Consider the following 22,508-nt stretch of genomic DNA (forward strand, 5'->3'; position numbering starts at 1 on the left):
TGTGTTTATTAGCTTTATTATTATCAGCACTAAAGGTTTGTTTCTGGTGACGAAGAGGTTGTTTGCATTCGCTGTGGCTTTAGAGACAGAAATTCAAGAGAATTTGAGATGTGTAAAACTGTGACTTGACTCATGCTCTGTCACAGGGCAGCGTAACACACTCAAACAAAAAGTGCCAACATGCACAAGCTCACAGACGTCCATGATTCAGGGTCAGATTTAGCAAAGGGGGGGAAAAAAAGAGTGGCCTGATTGTAAGCAGCCACGTTTATCGATTGCACTGCATTTGGAATCTGGAAAAAATCTGGCTCAATTTCAACAGAGACTTTGACTTCAGAAGTAGCGAGGGCACTAAATTTTCATCTCATTGCTTGAGGCTTGATGAAAACCTTCCAAACGTTTCCACAAGCCTGATTAGAAATCTGTATCATTGCGATACACAGTAGTCTCCAGATACACAGCGTGTTTATTTTTCCTTGAAGGGAACCCATATGAAGAGCTTCAAAGTGCCACAACATGACAATGACAACACGTGTGAGTCAAACGTGATTACCTCTCAGATGCTAATAATTAATCTGTACACACTCAAACTATCAAAATATTAAAACATCTCAGTTTAAACATTGTTATGGAGGGAAGGAACCAACATCTAAATTCAAACATCATAATAATAATAATAATAATAATAATAATAATAATAATAATCGCACAATTCCATTTAAAAAAAAACCACACACACATATGCACTATATATATTTTGACCAGTTGTTTCTCTTTTTGTCAGTTTGTGCTCCAGTGTTTGAACATGATGTCACAGGTGATGTCACCGGTGGTATCCGGACGCCATAACAGTTTGTATCTGTTCCTTCATCTTTTCCATCATCCCTTCACTGACACTCGTCTTAACAATCCCTAAATTCTGTGAGCCTAAAGTTTCCTCGCTGTCCGTGTCGCCGTAGCAACTGGAGCTGGGTGACGTGGTCAAAGCGATGACTGAATCCATGGAGTCTCTGTTACGGTGAGAAGTGACTAATGCCAGGTGAACAGCAGGAAGTGGCGAAGTGCTCTCTGTGGGACATGCTGGGTGCAGGGCATGACTGTCGCCATTGCCCATTGTTTCGTTTGTGCCTTTCATCTTGCTCTTGTCCTCCTCCGTGCTGTCGTTGGCCTGGTCATTCAGCAACTTCACCAGAAAGTTGATGTACTTCATGGCAAGCCGCAGGATCTCATTCTTGCTCAGCTTCTTGTCTGGTGGGTGTGTGGGGATGAGCTTTCGGAGCTCCGAGAAAGCACCGTTGACATTCTGCTGACGCCAGCGCTCACGGCTGTTCGTGAAAACACGCCTGGCCAGCTTCTGAGGAGGACCTGAGAGAGAAACACAAACACATGTCACATGAACAGCTATGGTATACATGTTATCCATAATCCACAGAAACATGACTTCATGTTATGTGATAATCAAACCATGATCAAAACCATGACACACATTGCAGCCAGGAGCGGCTGGTCTAAATGACCAAAGATAGATAAAAAGACAAAAATAGACAGAAAGTTTCTTTTTTGGAATCAATAATAGTTTTCCCCATATTATTCTTATTGTGCCATCAATTTGATCTTGTGACTGAATGCAATAGTCTAATTGTTCCATTGTCAATATTGGCTGGCGTTGGGTGGTGTAGTGGTTAGCACTGTCATCTCATAGCTAGAAGGTTCTGGGTTCGAGCCCAGTGGCTGACGGGGGCCTTTCTGTGTGGAATTTGCATGTTCTCCCCGTGTCTGCGTGGGTTTCCTCCACAGTCCAAAGACATGCAGGTTAGGCTAATTGGTGGCTCTAAATTGACCGTAGGTGTGAACGTGAGTGTGAATGGTTGTTTGTCTCTGTGTCAGCTCTGCGATGATCTGGCGACTTGTCCAGGGTGTACCCCGCCTCTCACCCATAGTCAGCTGGGATAGGCTCCAGCTTGCGTGCAACTCTGCCCAGGATAAGCGGTTATAGATAATGGATGGACGGCACTGAGTGGTATATCATATTCCATTCACCTAGCATGATATTAGACGAGTAGCTGAATGGAATATATCTGATATACCACAAAAAAAAGCCAGCCAATATCTCATCTCATCTCATTATCTGTAGCCGCTTTATCCTGTTCTACAGGGTCGCAGGCAAGCTGGAGCCTATCCCAGCTGACTACGGGCGAAAGGCGGGGTACACCCTGGACAAGTCGCCAGGTCATCACAGGGCTGACACATAGACACAGACAACCATTCACACTCACATTCACAGCTACGGTCAATTTAGAGTCACCAGTTAACCTAACCTGCATGTCTTTGGACTGTGGGGGAAACCGGAGCACCCGGAGGAAACCCACATGGACACGGGGAGAACATGCAAACTCCACACAGAAAGGCCCTCGCCGGCCACGGGGCTCGAACCCGGACTTTTTTACTGTGAGGCGACAGCGCTAACCACTACACCACCATGCCGCCCCAGCCAATATTGTTATTATTATTATCTATACACATTCCTTTCAGGTGTTCAACGCGTCTTTCAAAATTCTCTCAAAATTTTCCATATTTAACGAAGCAAACCCGGCAGCCATGTTTGTTTACAAATTGTCACAGTCACTCGCTAGTAGGGAAGTTTTACATCTCCGATATGTGACATCATGTTGTCTTGACAACCATGCAATATCATAAACTATATTCAACGCTCATTCTCCATCGGGTACAGTGGTGTAATACATGTAAGATAAGCGATATGCTAACAATATTGCATGCTATCAAACCAAATGAATGAAACCTGCTAGAAGGGAATAGAACACATGTTTTTATTCCATCGAAAAAGTGTCTCTGGATGTATAATTAGATTTTAGCCGAAGACAAGCATACAGGCTACATCTTCAGCCAACAGTGCTAAGAGGAGTGATTGTGAAACTGTACAAGTTGAGGGAACTACTGAAGCAGTATTGGTGCTGTGCTGATTCAGGGAAACAGCAAACCTTTTTAAGAACTGAACCATGTTTCTACCAGTTTAAGCTCTTACATAATTATGTGTGCCAGTAATGGATGATAAACAAAAATGTTACAGATGATTGATTGTACAAGTTAACTTTCAGACTTTAAGAATCATTAAAGTTAGCGTCCTTCTTCAGACTACTGATTCACAAGTGTTTATTATATATATCTTTTTTTTTTTAAAAAAACCCTCACATATTGTCATTTCAATGATGGCGATTAAAAGTAGCTCGAGTTTAAATTTCATGGTGACAAAACACCAGGTCAAAGTGTGTGATGTGCCACAGAGCTGGTCGCCGGTTCCAGACGAGGCAGCATTCTGGTGGTGGAACCGAATTCAATTTTACGCTGTGAATCAGTTCTTTGGGATAGAAGAGCTTTGAACAAGACTGAAACTACCACTCTGTGTATACTGTGCATTAAATAGTTATTCAATCTCATGGTTCCATTGGATATCCTATGTCTATGATGACTAACTCTGTCTTTCACCTTAATCTAAACCGTTAATGACAGCATGAACATTAAAGTGGACTAGAACATGGGTTCTCAAATTTTTCCAGTCAAGGAAACAAAAAATGAATGGTTGTGCTTCACAGATCCCTGGGGTTCCCAAGACCCCACTTCGAGAACCGTTGGAGTAGAGAGGCCAGTGGAATGTTCTAACTTACAATCAGTGAGATCCAATTCAAAATGGGATGACGGTCTTCTCTTAACACGGTTGTTGCTGAAGAAACCATAACTACTGGAGGGACTAAGGAAAGAGCTGCAAGAGATAAAACCAAAACAGATTAACTTAACACACACAAAAAAAAAAAAAAAACAACAACATATTTTAAAGATGGTCATTAATGTGGTCATTTGTAATCTTGTAATCTGCTCCCAAGAAACAAAAACAGGTTTCTGTAACAAATTACACAGTTTAACCACTGTTTCATGGAAGGGGAAAGAAATCCATAAAAAGCAATTATCTTGGGTTTAATGAGTTCCTGTGTTTTGATTGAGATGATGTGACCAGTCAAGACCTGACTTCATTACATCTGTATAGCGAATGATTGATAGAGTCGATGTAGATCTTTACCCGTTCCAGACACAGGACCGTGCGACAGTTTGTGAAATTCAGGCTGCTTGTTAAATTAGAACCTTTTCAACATCTCTGTTTTTCTTGAAGTGTTTCGAGGAACTTGACCTCATTATACACTACCGTTCAAAAGTTTGGGGTCACCCAGACAATTTTGTGTTTTCCATGAAAAGTCACACTTTTATTTACCACCATAAGTTGTAAAATGAATAGAAAATATAGTCAAGACATTTTTCTGGCCATTTTGAGCATTTAATCGACCCCACAAATGTGATGCTCCAGAAACTCAATCTGCTCAAAGGACGGTCAGTTTTATAGCTTCTCTAAAGAGCTCAAATGTTTTCAGCTGTGCTAACATGATTGTACAAGGGTTTTCTAATCATCCATTAGCCTTCTGAGGCAATGAGCAAACACATTGTACCATTAGAACACTGGAGTGAGAGTTGCTGGAAATGGGCCTCTATACACCTATGGAGATATTGCACCAAAAACCACACATTTGCAGCTAGAATAGTCATTTACCACATTAGCAATGTATAGAGTGGATTTCTGATTAGTTTAAAGTGATCTTCATTGAAAAGAACAGTGCTTTTCTTTCAAAAATAAGGACATTTCAAAGTGACCCTAAAATTTTGAACGGTAGTGTATCTAGTGAATCATGGAGGTGAAAGAGATCATATTCACATGTTTGGTCTTCTTCACTGTCCAAACGAGCAGTTTAAAGCTCTTCATATGCTTCAGAAGCACTTTATGTAGGACATTTGTATATCATGCATATACCAATATATATATATGGGAACGAGTGTTTTATTGGGAAATACGCCACTCGTATTTTTTATACGAACACCATCTGGGACATGGAGAACCAAAACCGTGATGTAAATCTCGATATGTCACTCATGAGGAAATTGATGAACTGTTTTGATAAATTTGGGTACTTTTTGTTTGTGAATGTGTTGATATAATAAAAAGAAATTCACACGTTGGCTTGAAGATATGAAGTTTATCTTCTCGTGTTGAAAAACTCGCATTTTTCATACGAAATACATCACGGATCCGATTGACATATTTAAATAATATTGGCTGGTGTTGAGTGGTATATCAGATATATTCCATTCAGCTAGCGTGATATTGAACAAGTCGAAGGTCTCATCTCATTATCTGTAGCCGCTTTATCCTGTTCTACAGGGTCGCAGGCAAGCTGGAGCCTATCCCAGCTGACTACGGGCGAAAGGCGGGGTACACCCTGGACAAGTCGCCAGGTCATCACAGGGCTGACACATAGACACAGACAACCATTCACACTCACATTCACACCTACGGTCAATTTAGAGTCACCAGTTAACCTAACCTGCATGTCTTTGGACTGTGGGGGAAACCGGAGCACCCGGAGGAAACCCACGCGGACACGGGGAGAACATGCAAACTCCGCACAGAAAGGCCCTCGCCGGCCACGGGGCTTGAACCCGGACCTTCTTGCTGTGAGGCGACAGTGATAACCACTACACCACCGTGCCGCCCCAAGTCGAAGGTGAGTAGCTGAATGGAATATATCTGATATACCACGAAAAAAAGCCAGCCAATATTATTATTATTATTATTATTATTATTATGTATACACATTCCTTTCGGGTGTTCAACATGTCTTTCTCTTTCAAAATTCTCTCAAAATCTTCCGTATTTAACCAAGCAAACCTGGTGGCCATATTTGTTGACAAATCGTCCCAGTTGTTCGCTAGCACAGAAGTTTTATGTCTCCGACGTGTGACATCATGTTGTCTTGACAACCATGCGATATTGTAAACTGTATTCAACGCTCATTCTCCATTGGATAGAGTGACGTAATACACATAGGATAAGCGATATGCTAACAATATTGCATGCTATCGAACCAAATGAATGAAACCGGCTAGAAAGGAATAGAACACGTGTTTTTATTCCATCGAAAAAGTGTCCTGTTTGTATAATAATCCCCAATATTTTACTCCGATGACATCACTCACAGTGTTTTCCCGCTGAATTGAAGCACGTTGTCAAAATGGTGAACCAGTTCAAAATTAAAATTGTTTTGATTAACGTGCATTTTTTTGTGTGTGTGGATGTGTCCATATAATATAAAGAACATTACACGGTGATGCTAAGATATGAAGTTTATCTTCTCGTGTTGAAAAATATTTCACTTGTTTGCTTTGCTCATTCATGAATATGTTCACCACTTTGCGCAACCGTGTAATATCCTCTATAGATAGATGTTGCAAAATATTTACAAAAGGTTTTCTAAATTGTAATCTTCCTACAGCCTCAGAAACACTTTGCATGTACAGCTGATGGTCCCAAACATCCTGTTTCTCTGCAACTTTGTGAATTACATTTATTTTTTAAAAAAAACTACATCTACATATATAGATGTCATTTGTGAAGCCTATTAGATGCCAACGACAGAAAAAAAGTGGGGTTTATTGCCTATTTTTTGAAACCTTGATTTTAGCAAACCATAAAAACATTTCACTGGTATTATGTGTGTGTATGTATCACACACTTAAAAAAAAAAAAATCTTTCCTAGGCTTCCTATAAAGATCTTCCTGCAAAGATCATGTTTGTATTTGCATGAAATCTAATCAATTGTTCCTTTGCCCATGGATCACCTTTCCACCACATTTCATCCAAATCCGTTCACTACTTTTTGAGTTATGTTGGGAACAGGCAAACAAATGGGGGCAAAAACATAACCTCCTCCAACAAAGTTAGTGGAGGTAACTAAGCATGATCTTTTCACACATTAAATGTCATGCATTGATCAAATTGTTGCATAGTGTTGTGATGCTTATCTGCTCGCCATGGTTGTAAAGAGTGTTTTTTGGAGTTATCGTAGCCTCCCAGATCTCTCCGTCAGTTCCTAAATATGAAATGGTGGCAGTGTGTGATCAACACTGAAATGCTGCAATGGGCAAAAACAACAAGGATAGAGAGCATTCTCAGAGGCAACAGGATCCGATGGCTCGGCCACGTATCCTGGATGGATGACAATAGAATTCCCAAGCAATTGCTGTTTGGAGAATTGAGACACGGCATACCTTCTAGGGGAAGACCAAGGAAGAGATGGAAAGACTGCGCTAAGGAAAATCTCAAAATCTTTGGATTTGACAGCCAGTCCTTGGACCACCAGGCCTGGAGATCGCAGGTCTATAAGGGAAAGCAGTTCTGCGAAGCCGGGTTGACGTCTATGGCAGAAGAGAGACGCAAGAAGTGCCACGAAAGGGCTACACGGGTCCCCCATTTTCGAACTGACAGGGACCATTGATGATGATGATGATAGCCTCCCAGTCAGGTTGAACAAATCTGGCCATTCTCCTCTGATCTCTGTCATCAACAAGGTATTTCCACTGAATACTTTTTTGTTTTGTGCAAACTTTTAAGACTGTCGTACATAAAATCCAAGGAGATCAGCCGTTTCTGAAATACTCAAACCATGTGGCACCAACAAGTCACTGAACTCATGTTTTTTTTTTCCCCCTTTCTGATATATATGCAGAGAAACAGGACACTTTGTACGATGGTCCTTCAATCAGCCTGCACACTTTTCTTGCACAATATAGAAATTGTATCAGAGAATTGCAGTGTTTACATAACAGCAGTAGAAAGAAATTTGTAGCACGGCACTGCAAGGGAACCAAAGAAGGCAGACAAAGGCTTGTGCAATAAGTCACGGGTTGTTGTTGTAGTAATCAGTTGCTGGTTTTTTTTCCCCCCTCCCTAATGTCCAGAAAATATTGTAAGAACAAAGATCAAGAGAAGATCATTCTGAATGGTGAAAAGCCAATTTGGCACCCCTGAAAACAGCCAATGTTGGATCAACATCAGTCTAATATGTTCCTGCCTTGTTTATAGGGTGGTGTCAATAAATGAGGCTTCGTCAATAACATCTGAACCAAAGCCAATTCAAACTGTAGTTGGTTGTAGCAGGAGAGCAGAGTTTGCCTCGGGTTTGTCACACAGCATCAGTAGTTACAAGAGTATATTTTGTTGTGCAGCAGTACTCGATTTAATTCCATAGGTGATAAATGGTTAAAGAAATACTTTCAGATACCCTAAAGGCACTATAAGAGATAAAAAGTAGGGGTAGGTTAAGCCTAAACAAATTAAATAATGCTAGTTCATGGACTTTAGTATGAATATAGTTCACAACAGCAATATTCTTCTTCTTAGGTTTTCATGGGTATTTGACCATGTGATGATGCACACCTCCTGGCATGCCAATCTGATATAATTATACCAAACATACGTAAAATATCTGGAAAAAGTTATTTAACAGTTATTCCACAAAATCGAGTCGTACATGAGCTGATAGCCGACGAGGCACGTAGCACCGAGTCGGCTATAAGCCATGTACGACGAGATTGAGTGGAATAACTGTTTTATTCTCTCCACATTCACTGGATTTTGAGAAACGGAGCATTTTTCTTTTTTCCAAATTCAATCAATAAAAACTTTATACAAAACATCCGACAAAATCATTTCCGCTTAACAAACCGGCAAAATGACAGGAGCAATTTATGAAAAATGCTATAATAATAATAATTCTTGAAAATAAAAAAGATACGTTCTTACCATCAAATACTTTTATTCCGTATTTTGTTGCTTTTTTTTTGTATTTTTGTGGTTTTGTTTTCAAGTAGAGTTTTTATTTCGTCCTCGGTTGGTTCAGCAACATGCTCCGCCATTTTGTTTTTCTCTACTCACGGTATATGAGCTGATATCCTCATAGCAGAGTAGCCAATCAGAGCATGCGATTGCTCATATCCAGTGAAAGTGGATAGAATAAAAACTAATATCCCATCCAGAGCTGTTTAAACATTTCTCACATGCTGATGATGAATATTATCTCATCTCATTATCTCTAGCCGCTTTATTCTGTTCTACAGGGTCGCAGGCAAGCTGGAGCCTATCCCAGCTGACTACGGGCGAAAGGCGGGGTACACCCTGGACAAGTCGCCAGGTCATCACAGGGCTGACACATAGACACAGACAACCATTCACACTCACATTCACACCTACGGTCAATTTAGAGTCACCAGTTAACCTAACCTGCATGTCTTTGGACTGTGGGGGAAACCGGAGCACCCGGAGGAAACCCACGCGGACACGGGGAGAACATGCAAACTCCACAAAGAAAGGCCCTCGCAATACAACAAATTGTTGTGGACTCATATTTTTTTTCTTACTAGAGACACATTAGTCTCAACATAATATGTAATATGTGATTAATAATTTATGACTGCTTATCTTATAACTCGTATATAATTGTTTGTTGGACATTTCTTCCTATTATGTACAGTATTCTATTATTTCTATGGCATACTTATTCTCTGCAACATATGTAAACCTAATTTCACTGTATTAGTTTGATAAAACACTATTCTACTCAATTCTATTGTATTTACTTTGTAACTGTACAAGAACCTCAAAGGTCCAGAATTTTTAATCTGTTTAAACCAGTTTCTTCGCACAATTAGTCTGCACTGTGGGTGAAAAAGCTTGTGTGCAATCTTATGTAGAAATGCTAGGTATGAAACGATATATCGTGCAACGATTAATCGTGATACAAATTTATGACAATTTGAATTGATGAAATTAAAAAAATTAATCGTGAATATTGTCAAGCTGTTAGTTTTTCCAAGCTATAATTGCACCGTTTCAAGCCAAGAAACACATGTGCACGTACACTCAAGAACAGACTTAAGCACACAGTGAAATTCTTTCTCTGCATTTCACCCATCTGAAGCAGTGAACACACACAAGTGAGCAATAAGCACACACACACACACCCAGAGCAGTGGGCAGCTACGCTACAGCACCCGGGGAGCAGTTGTGGGTTAGGTGCCTTGCTCAAAGGCACTTCAGTCCAACCTCAGGCCATGGCTGCTCCATGTTAACCTAACTTGCATGTCTTTGGACTGTGGGGGAAACCGGAGCACCCGGAGGAAACCCACGTAGACACGGGGAGAACATGCAAACTCCACAGAGAAAGGCCTTCGTTGGCCGCTGGGCTCGAACCCAGAACCTTCTTGCTGTGAGGCAACAGTTCTAACCACTACACCATTGTGCAGAGAGTGCAAGAATGTACAATAGCAGGAATGCATGTGGCTTCACCACAGCTGGAAGTGACACAGCTTTAATGCTACAAAAACACACAAACAAACACACACACACAAAACAGATCTAAAATGGGAAAGAAAAATCGAAGCTCTCGTTTTACAGACTGCTGAAAGCGAAAGAAAAGAAAAGCAAATGGAGGGAGTATAAATGTTGATAAATGTTCATTAAGATTTTTGTTATTGACTTTTTTTTAATAAAAGGAATATTTTAGTTAACAGGCTATTATATTTTACTCCAACCTTTAGGAATGTGGGTAAATAATTATTGCTGGTTAGAGAAGAAGAAGAGGCTTTTATTTGTCAGATGTACATGCAATCACAGTGAAATTCCTCCTCTGCATTTAACCCATCTGAAGCAGTGAACACACACAAGTGAGCAATGAGCACACACACATACCCAGAGCAGTGGGCAGCCATGCTACAGCACCCAGGGAGCAGTTAGGGGTTAGGTGCCTTGCTCAAGGGCACTTCAGGCATGATACAGAGGGAGGGGAAAGTGCTGTTCATTCACTCAACTCTCCTCATATTTTCCCTGCCGGTCCCAGGAATCAAACCGGCGACCCCCTGGGCCTAAGGTTGCTTCTCTGACCTTCAGGCCATGTTATTATAACATGAAACATTTTTTAAAATTATTATGAATATTTAAGTTAACAAAGAATAGGAAAATTTACTTTAGCTTTTTTTTTGCCAATAACATTTTCCGAACTGAACTTTTTTTTTTTTCAAAAATATCGTGAATCGAATTGAACCGTGAATTGTTATATGCCTAGCAAACGCTTATGGTCAAGCTCTTCTACTTCACATACAAATAAATAAGAGGATGGATCTTGTAAACAGTGAAAAGTCAGTGAAAAAAAGAAGAGTGTAGAAATGGAACGTGCGACTGATTACAGATTGCATTCAATTTTGGAAATTTTGCGTTGGCCAGATTTGCTTGTGATTTTGTTCGCCTCCTAAAACCAACCAAGTGAAAACTGAATGTTTATTGCTTTAAGTTGTGTTTTGTGCTGTGTCTCCTGCTATATACTAGTGCATCTCAAAAAATTAGAATACCATGAAAAAGTTCCTTTTTTTCATAATTTAATTCAGAAAGGTAAACTTTCATATATTCTATATTCATTACATGTAAAGTGAAATATTTAAAGCCTTTTTTGTTTTAATTTTGATGATTATGGCTTATAGCTCATGCAAATCAGAAATCCAGTATCTCAAATTATTAGAATATTCCCTAAGATCAATCAAAAAAAGGATTTACAATACAGAAATGTCCAACTTCTGAAAAGTATATTCATTTATACACTCAATACGTGGTTGGGGCTCCTTTACCATGAATTACTGTATCAATGCGGTGTGGCATGGAGGTGATCAGTCTGTGGCACTGCTGAGGTGTTATTGAAGCCCAGGTTGCTTTGATAGTGGCCTTCAGCGTATCTGTATTTTTGGGTCGGGTGTTTCTCATCTTCCTCTTGACAATACCCCATAGATTCTCTATGGGGTTCAGGTCAGGCAAGTTGGCTGGCCAATCAAACACAGTAATATCATGGTCAGCAAACCATTTGGTAGTAGTTTTGGCACTGTGGGTAGGTGCTAAGTCCTGCTGGAAAAGGAAATCAGCATTTCCAAAAAGCTCGTCAGCAGATGGAAGCATGAAGTGCTCTAAAATCTCCTGGTAGATGGCTGTGTTGACTTTGGACTTGATAAAATACAGTGGACCAACACCAGCAGATGACATGGCACCCCAAATCATCACAGACTGTGGAAACTTCACACTGGGCTTCAAACACCTTGGATTCTGTGCCTCTCCACTCTTCCTCCAGACTCTAGAACCGTGATTTCCAAATTAAATGCAAAATGTACTTTCATCTGAAAAGAGGACTTTGGACCACTGAGCAACAATCCATTTCTTTCTCTCCTTAGCCCAGATAAGACACTTCTGACATTGTCTCTGGCTCAGGAGTAGCTCGATATTAGGAATGCGAAAGTTGTATTCCCTTTCTTGAAGATGTCTGTTCGTGATGGGTCTTGATACACTGACACCAGCCTCAGTCCACTCCTTGTGAAGCTCTCCCAAGTTCTTGAATCAACTTTCTTGACAATCCTCTCAAGACTGCGGCCATCCCTGTTGCTTGTGCACCTTTTCCAGCCACCCTTTTCAGCAATGATCTTTTGTGGCTTACCCTCCTTGTGGAGGGCATCAGTGATCATCTTCTGGACAACAGTCAAGTCAGCAGTCTTCCCCATGATTGTGGTTGTGTGTACTGAACTAGACCGAGAGATACACTGTGTTCATACTGTTTTACTCAAACTCGAAATGAAATATTCTAATATTTTGAGATGGGTTTTTAATGTTTTTGTACTGTATGCCATACTGATTAAAATTAAAATAGAAAAATGCTTGAAACATTTTAGTTTATGTGTAATGAGTCTATAATATATAACATTTTCACTTTCTTAAATAACTGATGGAAAATATTGAACTTTTTCACAATATTCTAATTTTTTGAGATGCACTAGTACACACACACACACACACACACACACACACACACACACTTGGCCCATAGTGTTTAATTAGAGTAATTCTTTGATGACACACAATGTATAACGATTCAACAGTACAGTACAGTACAGTGTAGTTCTCCTTAAGTGACAATAGTTACCCCGGAGCCAGGCCAAAACATGTCTCAATGAGTTTCCTAAACTCAAGTTTGGACTGCGTGGCCCTCTTTGCCTGTTTGGTCATGATCCCCAACAGGTTGCCGATCTTTAGCCAGGGTTCTCTGTAGAATTTTCTTGTCAGCAATGCAAATAAGACCTTTTACGTGAGTCTTGCATTTTCTTCTCTACACACATCAGCAATCCATTTACGATACTGCACAGTAATGATATCTCTGATGGCCACAGTCTTTGTTATTTCCAAGATGTCTTCTTTTGAGTAAACGAAGCGAAATGCTTCATCCTTCCGGCGCCACCCACCCTTCACCATACTACGCAGATATTGTCCCCAGCAAGCCGCAAGCTTGGCCATTTGACGCTCACTTACAGTAGAAGCCACGCTTGCGTGCTGTAGATAAATCGCGAACGAATGTACGCTTCCACAATCTTTCTTCTAGTGGCCATGGACACTCTAAAGTCTGTTAACACAATTCTCGACTCATTAAATTTCGCTGTCGCACTAGCCGCACGGTGTATCTTCCGTATTGCTTACAACCTGCCCAAGATATCTAAATTCTCTCACATTCTCGATGGTCTGGCCGTCCATACTAAGCACTGTTTGCTCCTGCGCAAGGGATTGGTCATTCAACACCTGCGTTTTTGTTTTCTTGAAGGATATCGTCAGCCCAAAACGCTTACAGGTCTCACTGAGTATGCTCAAAACTTTTTCGGCTTCGTACACGGATTTAGCGAAAAGAACATCATCATCATCATCTGCATACAAAATCCACTTGACTAAGATAACTGATAGATGAAGACTATCTTGAGTGTTTTTCCTCTGCATTTAGAAGTCAGGCAATCCCAAAACATCACCGAGCACAGAAAAAGACATGCATAATCAGTGTTTTGTGACACATAACATAATTATGTTTTAATGACGGACGACACTGCTGGTCTGATTAATAATGGCTCTGAATTATAAAGCGCATATACAGTGGGGCAAAAAAATATTTAGTCAGCCACCAATTGTGCAAGTTCTCCCACTTAAATAGATGAGAGAGGCCTGTAATTTTCATCATAGGTACACTTCAACTATGAGAGACAGAATGGGGGGAAAGCATCCAGGAAATCACATTGTAGGATTTTTAATGAATTAATTGGTAAATTCCTCTGTAAAATAAGTATTTGGTCACCTACAAACAAGCAAGATTTCTGGCTCTCACAGACCTGTAACAACTTCTTTAAGAGGCTCCTCTGTCCTCCACTCGTTACCTGTATTAATGGCACCTGTTTGAACTTGTTATCAGTATAAAAGACACCTGTCCACAACCTCAAACAGTCACACTCCAAACTCCACTATGGCCAAGACCAAAGAGCTGTCAAAGGACACCAGAAACAAAATTGTAGACCTGCCGCAGGCTGGGAAGACTGAATCTGCAATAGGTAAGCAGCTTGGTGTTAAGAAATCAACTAGCAATTATTAGAAAATGGAAGACATACAAGACCACTGATAATCTCCCTCGATCTGGGGCTCCACACAAGATCTCACCCCGTGGGGTCAAAATGATCACAAGAACGGTGAGCAAAAATCCCAGAACCACACGGGGGGACCTAGTGAATGACCTGCAGAGAGCTGGGACCAAAGTAACAAAGGCTACCATCAGTAACACACTACGCCGCCAGGGACTCAAATCCTGCAGTGCCAGACGTGTCCCCCTGCTTAAGCCAGTACGTGTCCAGGCCCGTCTGAAGTTTGCTAGAGAGCATTTGGATGATCCAGAAGAGGATTGGGAGAATGTCATATGGTCAGATGAAACCAAAATAGAACTTTTTGGTAAAAACTCAACTTGTCGTGTTTGGAGGAGAAAGAATGCTGAGTTGCATCCAAAGAACACCATACCTACTGTGAAGCATGGGGGTGGAAACATCATGCTTTGGGGCTGTTTTTCTGCAAAGGGACCAGGACGACTGATCCGTGTAAAGGAAAGAATGAATGGGGCCATGTATCGTGAGATTTTGAGTGAAAACCTCCTTCCATCAGCAAGGGCATTGAAGATGAAACGTGGCTGGGTCTTTCAGCATGACAATGATCCCAAACACACCGCCCGGGCAACGAAGGAGTGGCTTTGTAAGAAGCATTTCAAGGTCCTGGAGTGGCCCAGCCAATCTCCAGATCTCAACCCCATAGAAAATCTTTGGAGGGAGTTGAAAGTCCGTGTTGCCCAGCGACAGCCCCAAAACATCACTGCTCTAGAGGAGATCTGCATGGAGGAATGGGCCAAAATACCAGCAACAGTGTGTGAAAACCTTGTGAAGACTTACAGAAAACGTTTGACCTCTGTCATTGCCAACAAAGGGTATATAACAAAGTATTGAGATGAATTTTTGTTATTGACCAAATACTTATTTTCCACCATAATTTGCAAATAAATTCTTTAAAAATCAGACAATGTGATTTTCTGGATTTTTTTTTTCTCATTTTGTCTCTCATAGTTGAGGTATACCTATGATGAAAATTACAGGCCTCTCTCATCTTTTTAAGTGGGAGAACTTGCACAATTGGTGACTGACTAAATACTTTTTTGCCCCACTGTATGTGTATATATATATATATATATATATATATATATATATATATAACAATGTGCATGTGTAAAGAAAGGCTGTAGACCAAAAATGGCTTAAAAATATTGAAGCATTTCATTTCATCATTAAAAAAATACTGTAAACAGTAATCAGTAAGCCATAACAAATGAAACAAAGTCAATATTTGGTGTGAGACGACCCTTTGCTTTAAAAAAAAAAATAGTAGTCTCAGGTATAATGAGTGCAGTTTTATAAGGAAATGAGCTGTAGGTTTTATTGAGCATCTTCCAGAACCAGACACAGTTCTTCTGGACACTTTGACTGTCACACTCGCTTCTTCATTTTGCACCAAAACCCAGCAGCCTTCATTATGTTTTCTTTTTTTAATCTGAAAAGTGGTCTCATGTAGGTAATATGCAGCTCAGATACAAAATTTAATTTTGTGCTGGAAAATGAACGTTTGGAACGCTAAAGTGTTTTTGTACCGAATCAATAATGTAGACGTCAAAAAACAGAAATCTGTAGCAAAGTTTGTATGCAAAAAAAAGGGTGTCCAAGGCTTTTTATTTTTTACAGTACTGTGTGGATGTGATAATACTTCGAATTACTCTTTATACGTGATATACAGTTTAAAATTCCAACCAAAGCCTTTTATGATGCTTTTTAGCTGGGCAAATGACATCAGGAACCAGAGACTGTAAGATTTCTTCGTATCTCACTATGGTCTGAGAGGTGTGCATGTGAGATTCCTTGACTAAAGAAGCCAATTTCAGTCTTGGTTGATTGACAACGTTTGTGATATTAGTATAGGTAATCGTATGGAGCCGAGTAAAATTAAGGATTAATTTCACGAGTGATTTCAAAGTCGACGAGGGCAATTTCAAAACTTTGAAATCACGAGTGAAATTGATCCTTAATTTTACGAGGAACCATACGATTACTTGTTTATAATATACAGAGCCAAATTCATACTTCGGAGGCCATTCAAGTTCACAACATTTGTCATTCACGTTTTCTGAACCAATCAGGGCGCGAGACTATCTTGCATGTTTGAATCAGTTTCTAAAGCGTCTTTCATCATGACACAAAAAAACTGCGATAGCACCTTGTCTAACTCACAGCATTCATATGCCACTAGAGAGTCGTTTATTTGTCTTTCTGCGGCCCATTTCTTTTTTTTTGTGATCAACATTTTTCTTTTTATTGGTAGATTTGATAATTCAAACAGACATTGTAATCTTTAGATGTAAGATAACACAGTACAGTACGTCAACTGTCATTGGACAACACTAAACAAAAGACAAAAAAGACAAAAAACCTAACAAACAAGTAGAAAAAAACAAAACAAAAAACATTCCCCTTTTACAAAACACAAAATTAAAATGAAATATAATAATAATAATAATAATAATAATAATAATAATAATAGACAGAAATTAATCAAGGGTCTTGGTTTCTTTTAAGAGGTCTTGAATAGATCTAGTCATGCTTGACCATGCCTGAACAGTTCTTGGTTTGGCCTTGTTGAAGCGCGCAGTTGTGCGCTCCAGAGAGGTTACGTGCTGGTATGAAGTGAGCCAGTATTCTTTTAGGGGTAGAGTGGGGAGATACCAGTGTTTTAAAATTGCCTTTTTTGCGGGGCGGCCCGTTTCTTAAACACGGAAAGCCAAAAATGCGTCCTTTTTTTGGTATTTTCATTTTCGCTTGCAGCTTTCAATTGGTTTATCATTTCTTCGTCAAATATAGCGAAACACGGCATTGCTGAGTCAGCAGAGTCGGCCATTTTGTTGACGGAATTTGCTCATCTTTGTAACCGTAACCAAGCAACGAACTAGCCAATAGCATTTCAGAAATATGGCCCCGTGTTAAGGAAAAAAGCCCTCCTTGATTGACCAATCAGAATTGAGTAATTTAGCCCTATGTATTATAATGATACACTACCGTTCAAAAGTTTGGGGTCACCCAGACAATTTAGTGTTTTCCATGAAAAGTCACACTTTTATTTCCCACCATAAGTTGTAAAATGAATAGAAAATATAGTCAAGCCATTTTTCTGGCCATTTTGAGCATTTAATCGACCCCACAAATGTGATGCTCCAGAAACTCAATCTGCTCAAAGGAAGGTCAGTTTTATAGCTTCTCTAAAGAGCTCAACTGTTTTCAGCTGTGCTAACATGATTGTACAAGGGTTTTCTAATCATCCATTAGCCTTCTGAGGCAATGAGCAAACACATTGTACCATTAGAACACTGGAGTGATAGTTGCTGGAAATGGGCCTCTATACACCTATGGAGATATTGCACCAAAAACCAGACATTTGCAGCTAGAATAGTCATTTACCACATTAGCAATGTATAGAGTGCATTTCTGATTAGTTTAAAGTGATCTTCATTGAAAAGAGCAGTGCTTTTCTTTCAAAAATAAGGACATTTCAAAGTGACCCCAAACTTTTGAACGGTAGTGTATATAAAGAAAATCTTGCACTCTAAGCCCTTACCTGTTGAGTAAAGGGTGTCCAGGCAGGTATTGGTGAGGCAGGAGAGCTCTAGTTGGAGGCACCGTTGCTGTCGAACCCCCAGAGAGGGCGGCTAGCTGTGCCAGTCGGAATTCTCCGGGTCCGTGTGGCACTGTGGGTATGGGGTGGAGGGTGGTGAGCTGAGTAGCAGGCATGGGGATTGGGGGCAGAGGGGGTTTACTGTGAGCCAGACTGATCACAGGGATGTTAGGGGGCAACGGAGCAGGGGATGAAGAGGGAGGAGACGGAAGGACGATGGTGGAACTGGATGTTGACGTGGAAGTGGAAACGGAAGAGATGCTTGTGTTTGGGGGTGAGGTAGCAGGTTCAACTGCTGTCGCTTTCTCTGCATCAGTAAGTTGCGATGTAGCAGGAGTGCTCGGGTTTGTGCTCGCGCTGCTCTCGGCACCATTAGCCTCGTTAGCTGCAGGGCTGCTGGTGCACGGAGAGTGAGTGTGTGGAGGAGTTAAGGGGTCAGTCATTGACAGAGCACGGGAGGGGGATACACTGGAGTCCAACTTCTCCATCATGGTCTTCTTCTCTCTGTCTCTCTCTCTCTCTCTCTCTTTCTCTCACTACAGAGCTCCAAGTCCGTGCTTCAGGTGTGTTCTTTGCCGTCACACACTCTAAAGTCCTGGCTTGTATGGCTCAGTGCATGTTGATGACATCTCTCAGAATATTTCTTAATTCTTCCTGGTGAATACTCTTATCGGATGCCTCAGCCAGGCAATCTGCGGTGTTTAGTCTGCAGATCCCTTGTTGTCAGTCTCACCAGGGTGCATTTAGTTTTATTTTCAGTTCAAACGCCACTCTAAACAAACAAAAAAGATCAACAGAAGTTGCAGAAATGTGAGACTTAAAATTGGCGTCCATGGCCTGCAGGAGTATAGACATGGGTCTGTAGTTTTATTAATTATGTAGGTCAATGTGTATTACTATTGCTATAGTTTATTTATACTACAGGTGTATAGGGTTCATTTAAAAAATAAAAAAATCACAATCAGTCTTAGCCACTGGATTGCTCATATTCTTACAAGTATTTTTTATGCAAATACAACCATGTCTAATTAAATATGAGTACACTTGGATAATTTATTCAACTGAAAATCTATCACAAATTCAACAATTATCAACATTTTCCATTATCAACTCCTGTATATATAATAAGCGATAAATGTGCACACATGCAAAATATCACACATGCAAGCCATGAAATAAATAATTATTGTTCAGCAGTGAGATTTTTTTATCTGTACAGTTTAAGTAGATGCAATGGACCCAAGATTGTCATTTCTAACTACAGGTATTAGTGTCTCGACTGCTGAGTTCAACTGAATGAGTGCATGAATCTACATATACTGTACGCCAACACGACTCTATGGATTTCAATTGTAATAAAACAGGAAAAGGGCTGTTTATGTGATACAGATATTTATATGATCTACATGTTACAGGGTTCTGTATGTGGAAAGATCAGGAAGAAAAATCTCTAAAGACATCATTAAAGGAATGAATGAATGAATAAATAAATAAATAAATAAATAAATAAATATTACAGGACACAATTGCCTGATTTTTTAAAATTAATTCATTATCTATTATATTTACTTTTTTTCATTGAAAGGGGTCACTGGATGCAAAACTCAATAATAATAATCACAATAATAATAATAATAATAATAATAATAATAATAATAATAATATGGAATGATCAGGAAGAAAAATCTCTAAAGCCACCAATAAAGGAATAAATAAAGAAATAAGGAATAAATAAATATACATCATAGTACACAATTGCTTAATTTTTTAAATTTATTTATTATCTATTATATTTCCAACATGTTTTTAATTGAAAGGGGTCACTGGATGCAAAACATTTGATAATAATAATAATAATAATAATAATAATTGGAATGATCAGGAAGAAAACTCTCTAAAGCCATCAATAAATGAATAAACAAACAAACAAACATACATCACAGTACACAATTGCCTAATTTTTAAAATTAATTTATTATTTATTATATTTGCTTTTTTTTTTCATTGAAAGGGGTCACTGGATGCAAAACTCAATAATAATAATAATAATAATAATAATAATATGTGGAATGATCAGGAAAAAATCTCTAAAGCCACCAATAAAGGAATAAATAAATAAATAAATAAATAAATCACAGTACACAATTGCTTACTTTTTAAAATTAATTTATTATCTATTATATTTCCAACATTTTTTTATTGAAAGGGGTCACTGGATGTAAAACATATGCAGTTTATTTGTTATATCATTTTTGGTATTTGGGTCTTGCATGCTTCAACCATTTTTGTCTCTCTTTTTTTTTCTACAAAAGCGACATTTTCTAAGAGTGGATTTGATCATTTGCAACCATATTTCAATATTTTTGGACAAATCAAGCGACAACACAAAACTATTTACTTGGGCCCATGCTGATTAACGAGTTCAATTTAACACACATCTACTTTCCCTGATGAACGTGAAAATAAATCAAGGCAAAGGGACTTATTCACTTTCGTCACCCGCAAAAAACAAAACAATGCGCCGCCGATGACATCTGTTTCGGACCGAATAAATACGCGAGGACTGGTGACGGATAAATTCGGCCGGCCTTGAATGATTCATGATTTGCTTTTGCAATCGAGATCCTTCCCCTTTTTCCTCCCTCGTCCTCTTTCTCAGATGCCTGCTTCCATTCACCGAGTGTGTTTCCCCTTTCTGCTTAAGCACATAAATATATCTCTTATTATTCTGGAGTTTTTAGTTCAACAGAAAACTGTAAAAGTGTGTTTAAGGAAAGTCACCGTCATGTATGATGTCATATTCGAACTTAACACTATCAAGATTTACAGTACATCAGGCAACGGTGCCAGTGTGTGCCAGTGTGTTTATTTACAATCATTGCATGAAATTCATTGGTAATTATTATCGAATTATATGCTGTTATATAGAGTTAAGTCGATGGATTAATTCCTGTCTGAACTGATTGACAGCTTTTTAATGAATTATCGAGTCTCTGCTGGCGTTAATGCTACATTTAGCCGAAGATGTATCTGCTCGTGTATGCCTTTACATCTGGATGCTATTTTCAGTCTCAACACGACATTGTAATATGTTGATCGTTTTCAGGACTGCAGATACAGAAGAATAAAAGATACTCATGATTTATTTCATGTTATAATGTAATCTCCTGACACATACAGAAAGGGTACTAATAGTAAAATTAAATTCCATGTTTGGATTTATATCTAGATAGAATATTGCATGGATTATTCTGCTTGAAGATGTAATGTAGAAAAGAGTGTGCAGTTCAGTACACGTCAAGTCCTTATTTCTAATTAGTACTAAAGATGCCTATGTTGTTGCTGTCATTATTATTATTATTATGCATATAAATAAAATTTTTATGACATTTTGTATGTTTTAACAACATAAAAGGCCTGAAAACTATGATCGTGATTGTAGTATTGCCTTCCAGTTTCGATTTAACAAGATTAAGGTGACAAAGTGTGTTTTAAGCTGGATTTAGAAACATCTATACAGCTTACTTTCTCTAAAACACCATATAGTTCCTCAAGAACATGTCCGTTTATGCGTTAAATGTGGCCATTTGATCTTAACCATCCAGATTGCCAAATGTAAATACACTGTACATCAGTGAAGTTATTTCATTTAAAAAAAAAAAGTTCAGTTCTCTAACTGTCTAACAACAAACCGATGTTGACAAAGTCAACTTCCTTGATAACCTCATTGAGAGCTTGCTTAAGGTACTTACCATGTTTGTGGAGAGAATGTTGATCACACCTTGACACACACTCGTGTTGGACTCTCCACTATTGGTGTGTGTCTTCATGTCCTCGAGTGCCTGTCTTCTGGGTGACAAACACGACGTCCTGTTCCATCACGCCTTTCATTCCCTCCTCACTAACTTACTTTCTCTCTCTCTCTCTCTCTCTCTCGCTCTTTCTCAGTTTTTGTATGTTCACCTTCCTGTCCTTAAAGCAGAAATGGAATGAGTGCGACAGTTAAATACCAAAACGACCGACTGGTGTCACATTTCTGTGCGACTATCGACAAATAAAAATGAAAGAAACACAAAACTGGTTCAGGTTCTATGGGTTCTGGTGCATCACTTCACTGAGAACCTATTGTGCAGATGCAGGTGATGGATTTAGCTTCCAGTCCCTGTTCCCTCGCTCTCTCTGTTTCTCTTTCTTTCCCTTACCTTCTAATCCCACAGTAGACATGGTGCTCTGGTTGATTTCCATTGGATGGGAATGTATTGGACTTTACAGAGAGAGAGAGAGAGATGGGTGAAAGAGAGGGAGAGACAGACAGAGTGAGAGACACAGACAGAGAGAGAGAGAGAGAGAAGGGAGGGAGAGAGGGAACAGTTTTCCTCTCTCTGCTGGACAGGAGGATGTACTCACACAATATGGTGAGCACTGATAAGAGACTCAAAAACCGCCTGTGGACCTTAGATAAGG

At 39.4% G+C, this 22,508-nt stretch overlaps 1 protein-coding gene across 1 annotated transcript; it reads right to left on the reverse strand.

Moving 5' to 3' along the window:
• Nucleotides 1-446: 446 nt before the first annotated feature.
• On the reverse strand, nt 447-22,369 carry lyl1 (LYL1 basic helix-loop-helix family member). The gene is made up of 4 exons (XM_060918867.1): nt 21,797-22,369; nt 17,988-18,816; nt 3,684-3,778; nt 447-1,365 (listed from the first exon to the last, which is right to left on the reverse strand). The coding sequence occupies exons 2-4, from the start codon at nt 18,533-18,535 to the stop codon at nt 824-826; spliced, it is 1,185 nt and encodes a 394-aa protein (XP_060774850.1). The 5' UTR covers nt 18,536-18,816; nt 21,797-22,369; the 3' UTR covers nt 447-823.
• Between the last annotated feature and the right edge of the window lie 139 nt (nt 22,370-22,508).

The sequence above is a fragment of the Neoarius graeffei genome, chromosome 4, assembly GCF_027579695.1.
Source record: "Neoarius graeffei isolate fNeoGra1 chromosome 4, fNeoGra1.pri, whole genome shotgun sequence".
NCBI classification, from domain to species: domain Eukaryota; kingdom Metazoa; phylum Chordata; class Actinopteri; order Siluriformes; family Ariidae; genus Neoarius; species Neoarius graeffei.